Source organism: Phodopus roborovskii, unplaced genomic scaffold (genome assembly GCF_943737965.1).
Source record: "Phodopus roborovskii unplaced genomic scaffold, PHOROB, whole genome shotgun sequence".
In the NCBI taxonomy this organism is placed as follows: domain Eukaryota; kingdom Metazoa; phylum Chordata; class Mammalia; order Rodentia; family Cricetidae; genus Phodopus; species Phodopus roborovskii.
In genome coordinates this window covers 2,102,849-2,118,817 of record NW_026125648.1, presented here as the reverse complement: position 1 = coordinate 2,118,817, position 15,969 = coordinate 2,102,849, and the positions used below count along the sequence as shown (strand labels likewise).

Below are 15,969 nucleotides of genomic sequence, written 5' to 3'. Positions count from 1 at the left end.
ATTGATACTACTAGTATTCCTGTCTTGACTGTTTCACATCAGACTTATTGTGGTGAGGTTCTCCTTTGGTGAATCGGTACCTACTCTTCACCTTAGTGCTGGTTTGTTGTTTGTTTGTCTTTATAATTTGGACATTACTAACATATTCAGTTTTTTTGAAGATGTTGCTTGTTGTGTATGGTTGTTAGAGCTTTTACATTAAACTTCTTCTAGGGAGATGCAAATAAACATCTTCTCACCCCAGATTGGCGAGAACAATGAGTTTATTGGACTTGCTAACTGAGCATGAATAAGGAATTGGTTACAGAAGTGTGGGTGGCTCTAAAACAACTGTAACATGGATAGTGATCTCACGGAGACTGCTGTTGAGTCCCACTTTGAATCAGCCTCCTAACTTTCTATGTACTCTGGCATCTTCCTAGATCATTTGCAGCTGCTGGCTGGGGGAATGTCAATAGCTGGAATCTATCTACCAGGGAGTCTTCAATCTCCATTATCATCATCATAGACCTTGTGTATTAGTTAGGGTTCTTTAGAGGAATAGAACAAATTGGATTTATACACACACACACACACACACACACACACACATATGAGACTAGCATCTCTATGTGTATGTTTAGATAGGGAAGAGGGAAAGATAATAGTGAATTTTGAGATTGAGAGAAGGGTCTTTTAGTTTTAATGTCTCTTTTGATTCAGTGTCCTTTTCTATCTGTATTAGATAGACTGGTAAAGTGGTATTTGGAAGGGCCAGTTGGTGCTATTCACTTGCCCAAAAAGCAAAATTTGACTTAATGACATTTTCCCTCTAGCTTTATTATTTCATATAATGATGCTGACCCTATCATTAAAGGATTAAGAAAGTCAAGTGACTATCGCCAGGTAGTTTTCTAATAAGGAGGAAAATTAAACACATGGGGACTTTTTATGTATATTTAGTTATACCAGCAGTTAGTTGTTACAAGGACGATGGCATGATTGCAAGGAGGCAGTTTTGTGAGATTCAACAGTAAATGGGACCTGTGCTAAAATTCACTGGTTAGAATATCAACACTATGGAAACACTAAAGCTCCAAATGACTGCACAGAATTTTGATAGATGGGCCATTCAATGGAGTTTCCTAGGTGCTGTAACACAGCAAGAGCAGGATGATGCTTGCCACCGAAGAATGGCAAAGAAGTAGCACAGAGATTTAAAAGCAGTAAAGTTGATGGAATCAAACACTGATACAACAGCACAACTAAATTCTCCTCTCTTAACACACTGAAACTTCAGCACAGTCTTATGAAAATGAAGTGGGAGCACAAACTGATTAATTTTCAGCTATGTTATGGAAATGAGTTTATTGAAATCAAATGTACTGTGAACCATAGAAAAAGCTATATTTCTAGAATTTGAGTTTATCTGGGATCAGGGCCAGAGTTTCTTGCATACAATTCATGTTAAGAGTAAATATTTGTATTTCATTAAAAGAAGTTACATTAAAATTATTTTGAAATAATTTATCATTGACCTAGACTGTTTAATGAGAGTATAATAGTTTACAAAGATGTGTTTGTATGCAGATAAATTTTACAGAGCATTCTAACATTTGTTGCAACCCCTTTTCATTATTTATAAAGTGAGAATGTACAGTTTTCCAAACATCTTAGATTCTATAACTGAAAGTGTACTTTTGTAAAATATAGAATAATTCTTTATTAGTATACTCCTGTTTATGAAAGTATAGGTTTATAAAATAAACTGACCACTTAGTTCAGTTGGTTAGAATGAATTATTGATACATATACGCACACACACACACAGACACACACACACACACACATATTTGTATAAATGTATATATGTAATGTTGCAAAAGAATTCTTTATTGAATAAAATGTTGTTCCTTTTTGATGGGCAATATATTTATTTTGTTTAAGGTACATAAAATGTATGCAATAATGAAAACCTCTTTTTCACCTGTGTTCACTGAGTACATACCCATTTTTACATAGCAACCCCAATTCTCCCTCCTCTTCTCCTGCCCCCCACCCACCTTTCCCACCCCATATCCACACCACAGAGGGGGCAAAGCCTTCCTAGGGGAGTCAACAAAGCACAGCATATCAAGTTGAGGCAGGAACAAGCTCTTTCCCCACTGCATCAAAGCTGAGAAAGGTATTTCTTCATAGGGAATGAACTCCAAAAGCTAGTTCATGCCCCTGGAATATTTTCATCACCTTTGTTTTTAAAAGAAGATGTGTTATGCTTAATTTGTATTTTTCTTTATCAGCATACTCAGAACATGTCATTCTTACTACATTCAATTTCATTGTATATATAAGTATAATGTTGTAACCAGTTCCCTATACATGATTAGGCAGTTTTCAATATTTTGATGCTATGAACCATAACTTCAAGGTTATAAAACTTTGATTAACTCTTTTTGCATCAATAAACATGAATTTATAAGATAAATTATGAGAAATAAATTCCTGGATCATTAGACACACACACACACACACACACACACACACTTGCATGCTTATGTATGTACATGTGATTTCTTTTACGGATATTACCAGATCACCATTTCTCAAACATACATAATTTACCTTTGATTCAGCAACAAAAAAGAAAATATATTTCCATATAGTTTCATCACCATTACCATGAAACTTTTCTATTTATCGTCATGGAAGAAGAGTGATCTTTTAGTGTACTTTCAATTTGTCTTTTTATGAGTATGTATATGTTCCTCACAGATCAAAGTGTCATTTGTCTTTTCTATGACAAATTTTTTGTTTTGCTATTCATAGGTGGAATATTTTCTTCTATTAAGTCTCCTAAATTGTTAGTATAATAAAGCTGTAGCATTCTTAATATTATTTTCATATAAAATTGTATAATTAGCATATTGTTATAGTAGTTTAATTGTCTTGGTTTTCAGGCATACATCATTTGCAAATAGTGGTTTAATCTCATCCACTTTAAATTTTCTCCTTTTGAATGTAGAGCTCAGGGCCTTGCATATTTCAGTCAAATGCCCTTCCCAGCTATACCCTCCATTCTTTCCCACATTCCTTGTTGTTTTGTTTAAGGCAGTCTTACTCTGCCTGGTACTTTCTGTGTAGATAAGGCTGGTCTCAACCTTGTGGCAATTTTCCTGCTTTAGCCTCTTCTGGCTTTCCCACTTTTTCCCTGAAATTCTTCCTCTGCTTTAACCTTGTCTTATTTTTGCCTTCAATGAGCAGACATAGAATATTTATTAAACAAGAGACCTTCTAGTTATTTTAACTAGGAATCAGAATTCATTTAATCTTTTTATAAATGTGTCTGCTTTGGCATGAGATTATCATTACATATTTTAAAAGGAGAATGTTCTATAGAGAGTTATAGCCTTTGCATTGACAATAGCGATGTCCTTGTTGCCAGAACCTGTGAATATACTATATTACATGAAATGGTATTCGTTTTCTTTTATTCATAATTTAAAAGAAGATACTTAATGAGAAATTTAATGAGATAAGGTTTAAAAATTTCATCATTACAGGCATGACTAGAAATGCATAGGTAGAGTTTGCTAGGAGTGGAGAGCAGAAGATGGAAGAGAGTTTTATGGTTGTTAAGTTTTGCCAGTAGAAGGTGTTTTCTGAAAGAAATAGAAAGATACAAGCAGGAATTCAAGAACAGCATGTACACTTGCAGTCTAAATATGACATAGAAACCATCAAGATTTTGTGCTTGTCTTTTTTCTCTTTTAATGCACAAACAATTTGGGAAATAGCTGTATTACTATTTTATATTCATTTTCTTGTATGCCTCTTATATAACTTTATGCATGTCAAGTTCCATCTTTGTGTCAGCGTCTTCAAAGTAAAATAAGGCTTTGGTTGATGGTGTACATATAATTTATCATTGTCTTTAGTCTTACTAATAAATCTTCTTTAGATATATGAATTTAACACTAGCTTTCAGATATTGTTACAAAAATTTAAGGCTGTTATAATGGAAAATTAGTTATTTGATGACTGATTTGAAGACCAATAGAACTAAATATACTGTGTTTTACAGGGCGATGATGGAACTCCAGGGCCACCAGGACCAAAAGGAATCAGAGTAAGCAATATTCAGTGTGTGGTAAATGCTTCATTGATGTCAACAGATAAAACAAATGAAATCATAGAAGACAAGAAGAAAAAACTACTTATTGCTACACACACATATACACACATTAAGTACAACATGCTAAGTCCATTTAGTGTTGCTTTCATGTATACTATTTCAAGGCTGATCAATTGTTACTAGATAACCAATTAGGGGTCTCGTCCCTGGTGATCATTAAGTCTCCCTCTCTGAAGAGTAATTAATTATCTGTAGTTCTTTGTCTAAGAGTGGGGCCCTGTAAGATTTTCCTTACTCATGTCAGCACATTTTTTTCTGAGTCACAATTAAAGGTTAATGTCCATCCTTTTGGGGAAGACAAGGCATCAGGGGAGTTTGAAACAACTGCTCACATCACTTTCCTAATGGAAAGCCAAGATCAATCAACATTCTTGTGCTCAGTTCACTTTTTTTATGATATCTAGTCCAGGAACCGCTTGTCAGTGAAAGATCCTGACCACAATTAAAATGGACCTTCTCATACCAATTATCGTAATCAAGATAATCTTCACAGGCATGCCAGAGAACTGTTTCCCTGGTAATTCTAGATTCTGTCAATTTGGAAAATAAAATAAAACTTTACAACTATACTCCTACTCAGCTTGACACCTAAACATATCAATTTTAATTCACAACTTTCCATGCCTTATTCTCATAGGCTCATGACAATGGTATACTGTAAAATGCACACAATGCAATATTTAAAGTCCCATAGTCCTAAGTCTCAACTATGTGCTTCTGAAAAAAAAAAGAGCAAAACAAACAAGCAAAAAGATGAGGTATATACTTCCAACATAATACTGGCACAGAGGAAATATTCCTATTCTAAATAGAAGAACTGGGACATAGCCACAAATAATCACTTCAACATAAAACAAAACCATGCAGAACAAACATCAAATCCTGCACCTCCAATTTCAGCATCTGGGGCTTTAATGTAATCAACTGGATTCCTAAACACTTGAGCACGCCTTTAGTTGTGCCACCTGCAGCACACATTGAGTCTTTTCTAGGTTGGCTTTATTCCACTCACACAGCTTTCCTTGGTAGTAGTACTTTGTTCCTGATGTCTCAACTACAACTTAAGGTTTACCTTTACAGATTAATACATTGGCCCTTCAGGGTTTCTTTGCAAGGACTTCAAACACACCACAATCATCTGGCCTTAGATTATTTTTAAAACTTTGGAGCAAGACTCAGTGACCTGCTTAATGTTGTATCATTCATGCCTCTCAAATGAGCTACCCTGCCAGGTTTTGCTTCTAGCTCTTGACAGAACCTCTGATAGCTGGGTCTTTGCCTTTGGGACATCTTTTCAAAAGAAAAGTCCTAATGCAATTTAAGAGGTTTCTCTTTAGTGGTGATGACCTCTTTAACAATTAGAACTATGTTATCAGCACCACCCTGAAGTCTCTCCTGCATAAAGTGTTCTCTGCCAAACAAGTTAACCCATTATCTTTAAATTTACTGTCAGTCAAGTTTACAGGACATAAGCAGAGTGAAGCCAGATTGTTGGCGAGAATATCACATCAATGGCTTCTAGTCCCGTTGCTTATAGACTCCCTGTTTTCTCTGACACTTCAATGACCAGCCCCCAGTGATTTGTCTTCCAAGTTCCCATCAGATTTGCCATTAAATTCAGATTACAGAACCCAGGATCTTTTAAAACTCAGTGTTTCAACACTTCCACATTCCTCCTGAAAACCAGTTCCAAAGGTTAAAGAACTGAATGGTCAGAATAATCACAACAATGGTCCCAATTCTTGTTACCGATTTCTGTCTTAATTCCTTTCCTGTTGCTGTGATAAAATTTCCTGATAAAGGCAACTTAAAGAAGAAGGGGTTTATTCTGGTTTACAGTTCTAAATTTCAAGTTGTCCATCGTGGTGGGAAAGTCAAGGCAGGATGTGCTTTCAACAGCTGGCCACATCACTTTCACAAACAGATGCAGAGCACAGTGAATACATCCATACTAGTGTAAACCTTCCTTTTCCATGTTATCCAGTTCAGGAACCCCTGCTTAAGGAATGGTCCTGCCTGTTGATATAATCAAGATAATCCCCCACAGACATGCCATATCTCTCCCAAGGGCTCCTATAGTCTGTCAAGGTGACAGCTAATGCCAGCCAATCTTCACACCTGGTAGGCATGTGACTGGTTTTAGAATTAGAGAATACTGAGGCCCAGCATGGTGGCACACACCTATGATCCCAGCACTTGTGAGGCAGAAGCAGGCAGATCTCTGTGAGTTTGAGGCCAACTTGGTCTATAGAGCAAGTTCCAAGACAGCCAGAGCTATTACACAGAAAAACATTAGCATGGTGTGTAGCCATCCTTGTATTTAATTGTCAAAGTAAGATCTTGAAGATACTCTCTTTAACTTTAGCATGTGAAGAAACCGAAGTTCAGAGGAGATAGATCTTGACTTTGGAAAAGCCACCACTCTCTAATATCCATTTTATTTATTTATCATTTGTTTGTTTATCATTTATTTATTTATTTATTGGTTAGATAAGACCTCTTACTTTGACAATTAAATACAAGGATGGTTACAAAGCATGCTTATGTTTGTTTTTTTATTACACACCCAAATATTTTAATTCTTTGATATTCAAATATTTAGACAAATAAATATTGCACAAATCTTTAAGAACATTATATTGGCTATATAATTTTAGCAGAATGTGGTACTCTAACTTAGTACATCATACATGTAATATTAACAGTTGGAATGCTGAGACAAGAAGCATTTGTGTGCAGAGTTAGAAATCTGTCTCAAAAACATCCCAAACCAAAACCAAAACAAAAGATCCTTGTAGGTTGTCTTATGTTGTATATATATGACTGCTGTGGATATAGTACTGAAAAAAAAGAATGTTGAAACCTTTAGCTTGTCAGTTATAACTGATTAAATTGGTATCATGTACCATTAAAGCTCTTTATAATAATAACACTATCTCTCAATAGCCAGTTATAGCTATAATGTGCTAAGCACTGTTGAAACTGAAAAGAATTGGTCATTCTATGAATGGATACTTCTAGATATCTGGGGGGGGTTCAGTTAGAATCATTTTTGGGTTCTGTAGTACAACTTTAAAAGTGGGAGTCGATATCTTTAGTTCTTAGCTTACAGACTGCTGCTTTTTTGTTGTTGTTCTTTATTTGTTTTGTGCTGTCTTCAAGACAGCATTTCTCTGTGTAACCCTGGCTATCCTGGAACTCAATTTGTAGACAAGGCTGGTCTTGAACTCACAGAGGCTTCTGCCTCCCAAGTGCTGTTAGTAAAGGTGTAAGTCCCCACTACCCAGCCCAGTCTACTCTTGATATACAGAGGTTAAAAGTGAAAAAGAATTAAGTTTAGACAAATGCAGAATACACAATAGATTAAACTTTCTTGTGCTCAATTTTACCTTCAAAACAATTGAACATTTTGACATTTTATTGTCTCCAAAAAAATCACTATTTTTGCAAATGTTTTAAAGTAAATCCCTCACATCTTTCATTTAACCAATGAAAACTTCAGTATGTCTTAGTAACTTTTAACTACTATATTCTTGTCTTATGTTAATAATTTATAAACTATTTTAATAAATTAATGAACTGCTATAATAACTACTTGAAGCAGTGATCAAGAAAGGATTTTTGATGTTATTTTCATTACAAAGACATATAATTTAATGTTTCAACTCATTGTAGTTATTAATTTTTTTTTGAGTTAGGGTCTTACTAGGTAGACCTTGCTGGACTTAAACTCACAGACAATGCTGGGCCACCAAGCATATGAAACCCATTTTATATCATCCTTGACCTGATAGGAGTCTTTTCAAGTTTGCTTCCTGCCCACTGTCCTTTTTACAGAAGAAACTGATTGCTGGGGCTTTCTTGCTTTCTGGCATACAATCTTTCAGAAACAGCTGCTCTTTTTATCCATACCTTGCTATAATAGTGCCTTAGTCTCAAACCTTAAATATCATATTGTGTTTGCTATTCTGTAGTGTGCCTCTGGATTGGATACATAGAAGTGAGTTGTGAGGTTAAAGGGTATGTGTGTATCAAATTCGGTAGCTATTTCCAAGTTTCCTACCATAACATTTGAGTCCATGTTCACAGCACAGATGAGAGGTAATGTTTTCCTTGTATCCTCACCAACAGAAATAGTTGTCAAGTTGTAGAATGCCAGTCCTGAAAGGGAAATTTCATTGAAAGATGTTTGGGATTAGTTACATTAGTGTTCTCAGCGGGAGATCCATTTGTTAAGCCTCTCTTAGTAAATTCGTATTCACAAACCTGAAGGAATTTTATATGCTAAAACAGACATTCCATCCACTGCTTTGTTTGCAGCTACTAACTGTAAAGAAGAAAATGTCTCTAAATACAGGAATCTCTAGTTTTCTGTAAAAGGAATGTTAAAAACACCTATATGAAAGAGGATTCTACAGTTATTAATACAACAGTGGTTGGTAGCAGTGAGGCACATTTTGTGACAGCCTCGTTATTAGCTCAAGAGATTTCTTTATTGTTATAGGGTCCTCCTGGACTTCCTGGATTTCCAGGGACACCAGGTCTTCCTGTAAGTATGATTGTAATTATTTTAAAGTTCTTTAAAAGGCCCTCATGGGAGGACTCACCCTCCCTGAAGAGTGAATGGGGAATGGGGTGGGGGATTGGTGGGGGGGAACGGGAGGATTGAAAGGAGAGGGTTGGTATGTAAAATAAGATTGTTTTAAATTTAATAAAAATCAATAAAAAAAACTCCTCTAAAAATAATCTAAGGAATACTCTAAGTGTGTTGTATGCCTTTTTAAAGGGAATGCCAGGCCATGATGGAGCTCCAGGACCTCAAGGTATACCTGGATGCAATGGAACCAAGGTGAGGTTTCTTGAGCTTAATTGTGAACAGTATATCGATCATACTAGATTTAAAAGTCTGTAAAGAGATAGAGTGGCTTTGTGTCTAAGTCAACATTTTCACTACATTAGATATTAGTAATTATTTAAGCCTGTCTAACTTGTAAGGGTAGTGCATTGGATTAGAGGTTACTTATTGTGTTTTATTTATATAGTGGAGGATGAGACTCATGTATGCCATGGAACACATGTGGAGGTCAGAGGACAACTTATGGGGTTTATTTCCTTCTGCCATGTGGAGTATGGGTATCAAATTCAGATTGTCTATACCTTGGTACAAGGCAACTTTACCTACCTAACCATCTCACTGATTCAGGCTTTACTTTTTTTTTTTTAACTTCCTTAACTGTTACCATGAAAACTACAAGATTTCTATCAGCAAAACTGATGCACTTAAGAATTAAAAATACATAATGCCTCTTTTCTTGATTTGAGTCAAAGATTTGACATTAATATACATCAATAGATAATGAAGAAAATTTGCTCTTGTTTTCTTGCTTTTTTTGTTTATCTTTTTAGCATTTTCTCTTTCTGCATAATATTCCATAAAACTGTATCTACCCTATATATTTTTAGTCAATGACATATGCTAAATTTTTACATTAGGGTGTATGTATAGGAGCAGCTTTCCTCCAGCCTGGTCCCACAGCCACGTCAGCCCCAAAATAACACAGAAACTCTATTAGTTATAAAGGTGTTGGCCAATGGCTAGAGCTTCTTGTTGGCTCGCTTTGTCTTAAATATTAACCCATTTTTTCTATCAATCTAAGTGTTTCCACATAGTCTTATCTTACCGGAGAGAGGGTCCGGACCTTTTCTCTTATTTCCTACATCTTGACTCTCCTCTACTACATCTCCCAGAAACCTCCTTGTCTCCTAGTCCTGCCTATCTTGCTTTCCTATAGGCCAACAGAGCTTTATTCATTAACCAATAAGAGAAACATATTTACAGAATGCCATCTCCCATCAGAAGTATACTTTAACTTTTTACATTACAATGAACATGTTTTCTGAGAATTTCTAAAACATAAATAAAATTAACACAATACTTTTCAACCCTATTATTTCCCAGGTCTCTATAATCCTTGCCAATATTAATATTTTTTTTCATGACACAGAGTCTCACTATATAGCCTTGAACTCATAGAAATTCACTTGCCTCTATATTTGAAGTTCTGGAACTAAATTTGTACCATGTCTTGCATAACAACTATTATATTTTTGTAATGTATAGATTTATTTGTAATGCAAATATCCATATTAGAGAGATTTATGTTCTTCATTCTAATTCAGGCAGTCTTTGATGATGGGACCAACCAACAAATTTCATGAGAAAGTAAACTAACTTCTTGTTCCTATCTGGTGGCATAGTTATGTTTTGGTTTGTTTCTTTGTGTTTTTTAATTTGTGTGTGTGTGTGTGTGTGTGTGTGTGTGTGTGTGTGTGCTTCCAACATCCCTTATACAACAAAAAAGACCAGTACTCAAAGTTTTACATGGGGAAGCCAAATGGATTTGCAGATATATCATATGATTAAAGAAATCTTTTTCTTTTCAGAAAGGAGTCTTTTCCCAGTTCCAAAATTTAATTTATGTTTTAGGGCATTATTCATGTAATAAGTTTTATGCAAATTAAGTTATTTTGTTGTGCATAGAATAGATTAGAATTTTCTTACATTTCTTACTACATATGTAAAATATGAATCCTACTGTTGGATCTCCAATGTGTGGGTCTTTTTTCCTTAGTGTCTTCTAAATTGGATATACTTCCTTTCTCTTTGGACCTTTTACATGTATTAAAAGTGATATAGAGAACGCCATCAGAAAATAAGTCAAAGACTCAGAGGTTGTGTAATAATTTTACCATTTTAAATCTTCTGACATGTTTGTTCCTAGAATTGCTATAGCATACATAGGTATTTGAAAAGAATTTGCGTTGGTGTTCTTCTACCTCCATTTTAACTGCTTTCTAAACCAATTGTCTATATTGCTAGTATACAATAGTGAATGAAAGAAATGGGATATCTAAAAAATATAATGGCCTGCAATTGCTAGATCTTTTGTTACTGTCTTCTTGGTGCTATTAATAGCCTTCTTCCTTGCCATCTTTTCCTTTTAAAAAATAATTTGAAATAGTTTACGATAAAGGGAAAAAATGGAATGGTAAGTTTGAAATAAGAAGGTATGCAGCACATGGTCATAAAATTGAGGCAAATCATTAACTATTAAATGTGACAATCATCAGAAATCTGTGGTGCAATGGTTTCAAAATAGATTTTTCAAAAGTAAATAACTGTGGTAGAGTTTTCCCCTTAACTTTGGTTGGGGCAGATGAGTAGGGCTGAAAGTATCTTGGTAGGTTGAATTGCTGTGATGAGTTGACTCTGAAATAATTCAGAAGTTGATGCTAATGAATTTTTGGTAATCTGGTATGTTTCAAATGGCTTTTAAAGAAAGTCATTGTTTGTTCATATAGTTCTTTACCGTTTTGTCTTTTTCTATACTCTTTCTTTTTAACTCCTTTTAGGGAGAACGTGGATTTCCAGGCAATCCTGGGTTTCCTGGTTTACAAGGTCCTCCAGTAAGTTCGAAAATTCAGAATTAAAATGAACTCAGGATGTAACAGAAAAGGTGTGAACACAAAGTTTGCTCATATGGAACAAAGTCACATATTTAAAGTAGCAAATGAGTATTTTTAAAAAGGAATAGCTAAAAGAACTTCCTGCAGAATAAAAGCAAGGATTCTATGCTAGTTAATAGAAATATTACCTATAAGAATCCTATAATATAAAATATTATAAAGTGACCCCATACAAGTTTATTCAGATTGTTCTCATTTGTATAGCATGTGTTCTTTTGTTTATCCCTGTCAAACTTATATAAAAATCCCTTCCTTCTTTTTAATAATAGGGGCCTCCTGGGATCCCAGGGATGAAGGTAAGCTCTCATGCTAAAACAATAAAGAATTTGAGTAAAATATGTAGAAAGTCTACAATTGCAGTATGATAATAACTGCAACTTCTGCCTCCAAATGGTTTCATATAGAAGTTATGTTGCTACACCTTGAGAAACTCTCTTTAAGTAGTATACTATGCAGTTTTCTATACTGACATTCTTGAAAATGTTTGTGTTGTGCTCAAATCTTTCTTTTTTACACCTTCAGACTTTATCTTATTGTAGTTTGATATAATCAACTGTTGGTTCTTCCTAGATGTGTATTCTTTATCTCTGAATTCGTAACACTCTAGTTTCATAGGGTTTTTTTTTTTTCTGCATCTGATAGTTATGCATTCTTCAGTACAAACTCATTCTAGTCTGTCTAGCAGTCATCAATCCTGGCCTGACTCTTCCTTCTCCTCTATGTCTGGTGACATTAATTATGTCCACAATATTTATTGATGATTATGTAGTTACTGGCTGTCTACATTTATAATTTCAAATTTGTGGTTTTTTTATTGAAACTATATGTGATCATCAACCTCCTTAAAAATCTGTTCAGTTTTCTCCCAGATGCTCAGATTAATATCGGCAGTTAATCTATAAATGTACCATTGAATCCATATATATATATATATATATATATATATATATATGTATATATATATTTCTTATCAGTATATATTACATGACATTTAAATTGTGTTTTTATTTATTCTTGAAAATATATACATTCAACATATTTTGTTTGTATTCAGCCCTCAGTCTTCCATGTCTATCCCCACCTTCTGATACTCCAAGTCAACCCCTTTTTCCCCAAATCCCATTGAGTGCAGTTTGGCTGCCCACATTTTCATGGGTATAAGTCTGGGCACTGAAGCATGATCATCCTGTCAGGAGCCATAAACTTAAAGATAATTTATTTTATTTTATTTTCTCCCCAACCCGCCATCCAGCTGCAATTTGCTGTCAATAACTTCTCAGATGGGAGAGAGTTTTCATAAGACCCACCTCCCTCCATGCCATAATGTTGACTGGCTTAATCTTGACAGGTCCTGTACAGGCCACCACAGCTACTGTGAATTCCATTATGTCCAGAAGACACTGTTTTGCTCTAATCCTTGACCTCTGGCACTTGTAATTTTCTAACCCGAAATTTTAGGAGGAGGAGTGTAATAAAAATTTCCTAGCTGTGATTGAGCATTCCATTAACACTTATTCTCTGCACTTTGTTCGCTTGTGAATTTCTGCATTAACCATTCTCCACCACACAAGAAACTCCTCTCATGTGATCTAAGGGTTGAACTGGTAAGATCTAATGGATAGATAGGAATTTAGAGGGCAGTTTGATACTGTCTGTTTAACAAAATCATAGTACTAGGTACACTCACTCATGCCTATGAGCTTCCCAGCAATGGGTTTTTTGCCAGACTTACACACTAGGCATGTGTTTCCTCCTGTGGAATGGGCTGTAAAACTAATCAGACATCAGTTGGATACCTCCCTAACAGTAATGCCACTACTGCACCCATGGGCACATCTTATCCTTAACAATAGCCTTATCTTAAGCCATTTTTTCTGGATCACTAGTACCACTGGTCTAAATTTAGCTCATTTGAGAGCTTAAAAGTTTTTTTTTTTATCAGACTTTATATATGATAGATAAGCACTCTACCACTAAGCCAGTGCAGAATTTAGATACTTCTGGCAAATTACACTTGCCCTTCAGACTGAGACCTTTTATTTTACTACCTACTTAACTCTCTGTATCACTTATTCATCAATCATTTTGTTTTACTTTAGAGACTATGACAGAACATACTATTATCTTGTTTACATGCTGTGGTTTATATTTCTTTGTTATGTTATTAGCCTCATGAGAAAAGAGGCTCTACTTTCTTTATTACTAAGTGCCCAGGGCCTAGCACAATTCTCCATGAATATTTTATATCTAATACATATTTTAATTAATGAATAACTAAAAGTGTCACAAACTCCTAATAAATCTACTGTACTAAGGACACTACTTAATTTACTTTTCAAAGGTAAATTTGTTAGTGAAATTATTGGTATGCTTAATCTTTCACTATTTATGTACTAAAATGAACTCTCAGGTTACTATTTATGTTCTTGATGATTTTCATGTATAATAATGATTATAACTTACATTGTTTGTTTCTTTTAGGGGGAACCAGGTAGTATAATCATGTCATCATTGCCAGGACCAAAGGGTAATCAAGGATACCCAGGTCCTCCTGGAATACAAGTAAGCATATAAGGATTTTCTTCTTCACTACATAATTAAACCAGAGGATCATGCAAGTCCTCAACCTTCAGTACTACCTGTTTTAGTTATACAAATTATTAATTGAAGTTTTCAAAGCATGAATGTATTCTAAAGTTAAAATGCCATGGAACAGGGAGAGTTTTTACAAGCCATATTTGCATTTGTTTATCTTTATATCCAGTGTCAATGAGTATTTGTGAATGTGGCAAGCGAGTTTAGGAAGCAGTAGAGTACACTATAAATGTGCTTTTTAACAAATAAAAATCATTGATCTCTCTTAACATATCATAATGCCATTTGTAACAAGATCAGTTATGCATGATATCTGAGCAGACATTGAAGGCTGAAGAAATGCAATTTATGTTTAGTAAACATCAAGAGGAATTTTACAAAAAAGATTGTGTTAGTTTATAGATAATATGCAGAAGAGCAACAGTGGCTTTTGAGTATTTATAGATGAGGAAGTTCATTATACTTTATGAGAATCAATCCTTTTACCAAAAATACAAATCAGGACATTTTGCTATTTGATTGCTAAGATACAATGTTTGGGAATTTTTTTCTTTCATTTTTCTCTTATCATTCTTTACCTGAAATTACCATTCACACTCTCTTAAGTGGGTTCACTTTTGCCCTTGATACTCATGGAATTTATTATTAATATTTAGTATAAAAATGTAACAGTACACGCAGGATATATATGAACCTATAAACACTCCCAAACCCTACATAATTTTTAAGAACTAAAATATCACAAATAATTTTGAATCAATATGATTTTCCCTGGCAGCCACATCCTTTTGGATTCTCTCAATATATAACTAGTAGCTTGAATAAACTGTTCATTCTAAAGTAGCTTTATTTTTTAAACAATATTAGGTTTCCTTTATAATATGTGGTAGTCATGTAATTTTCTATAATGCTTCTTCTCTCCTTGGCTTGTTAAGATGCATTCATGTTATTTTGTTGTAGTTTATGTTATAGCTTTTTATTATGTATTTATCATGTTTTTATTTGTCATTGTGGAACATAATCCTTTCTGAAAGCTGTATCCAATTTCTTTTATTGAGTAACCTCATAAGCCCTTTCTATTTGTGTAATTTTTTAAGTTCTGATAATATTGCAACAGTATAGACTTATAAAAATAACTTAAGTTGCATATACTTATTTCTTTGTAAGATAAACAGTTAAGTTTAGGGAATTTTATTTTTCATTCTTTTCTATTCTTCCTTTATAACAGGGTCCACCTGGTCCCAAGGGTACATCAGGACCAAGTGGTCCTCCAGGACCACCAGGTTTAATGGTAAGTTTTCTGTAATTGTATTTTTCCTCCTTTGCTTTCTGACTCAAAACTATGTTTACTGATTGTATTACTTGAAAAATAACTTAATTTTAATATTCATGTATTTAATTTTGTTATTTAATGGTGACTCTGTTATGTAGAAGAGTGCATCCTAAGTAAGCAAAGCCCCTATGTTTTCATACAGGTAAAATGACACACATAAAAGTATACAGATGAAATGGGAGCTAGAAATATAGCTCAATGGTAGAATGCTTATCTAGCAATATGAGGCCCTGCTTTCTCCAGTACAGAAAAAAATAATGAAAATGAATCCTGATGTAATACTAAGATTTTATTCTAGTCGTGATTGGAGTTAGATCTTTGCTGCCATCCACTTTTTAAAATG

At 34.3% G+C, this 15,969-nt stretch overlaps 1 protein-coding gene across 1 annotated transcript in view; it reads left to right on the top strand.

Annotated features, from left to right (window-relative positions):
- The window catches only part of Col4a5 (collagen type IV alpha 5 chain), a 152,186-nt gene that overhangs the window by 54,563 nt on the left and 81,654 nt on the right, over positions 1-15,969 (top strand). Inside the window, exons 4-10 of the mRNA XM_051178007.1 lie at positions 4,061-4,105; positions 8,676-8,720; positions 8,958-9,020; positions 11,585-11,638; positions 11,968-11,994; positions 14,180-14,260; positions 15,522-15,584. Coding sequence (XP_051033964.1) covers positions 4,061-4,105; positions 8,676-8,720; positions 8,958-9,020; positions 11,585-11,638; positions 11,968-11,994; positions 14,180-14,260; positions 15,522-15,584 — 378 coding nt within the window. The remainder of the gene's footprint in view (positions 1-4,060; positions 4,106-8,675; positions 8,721-8,957; positions 9,021-11,584; positions 11,639-11,967; positions 11,995-14,179; positions 14,261-15,521; positions 15,585-15,969) is intronic.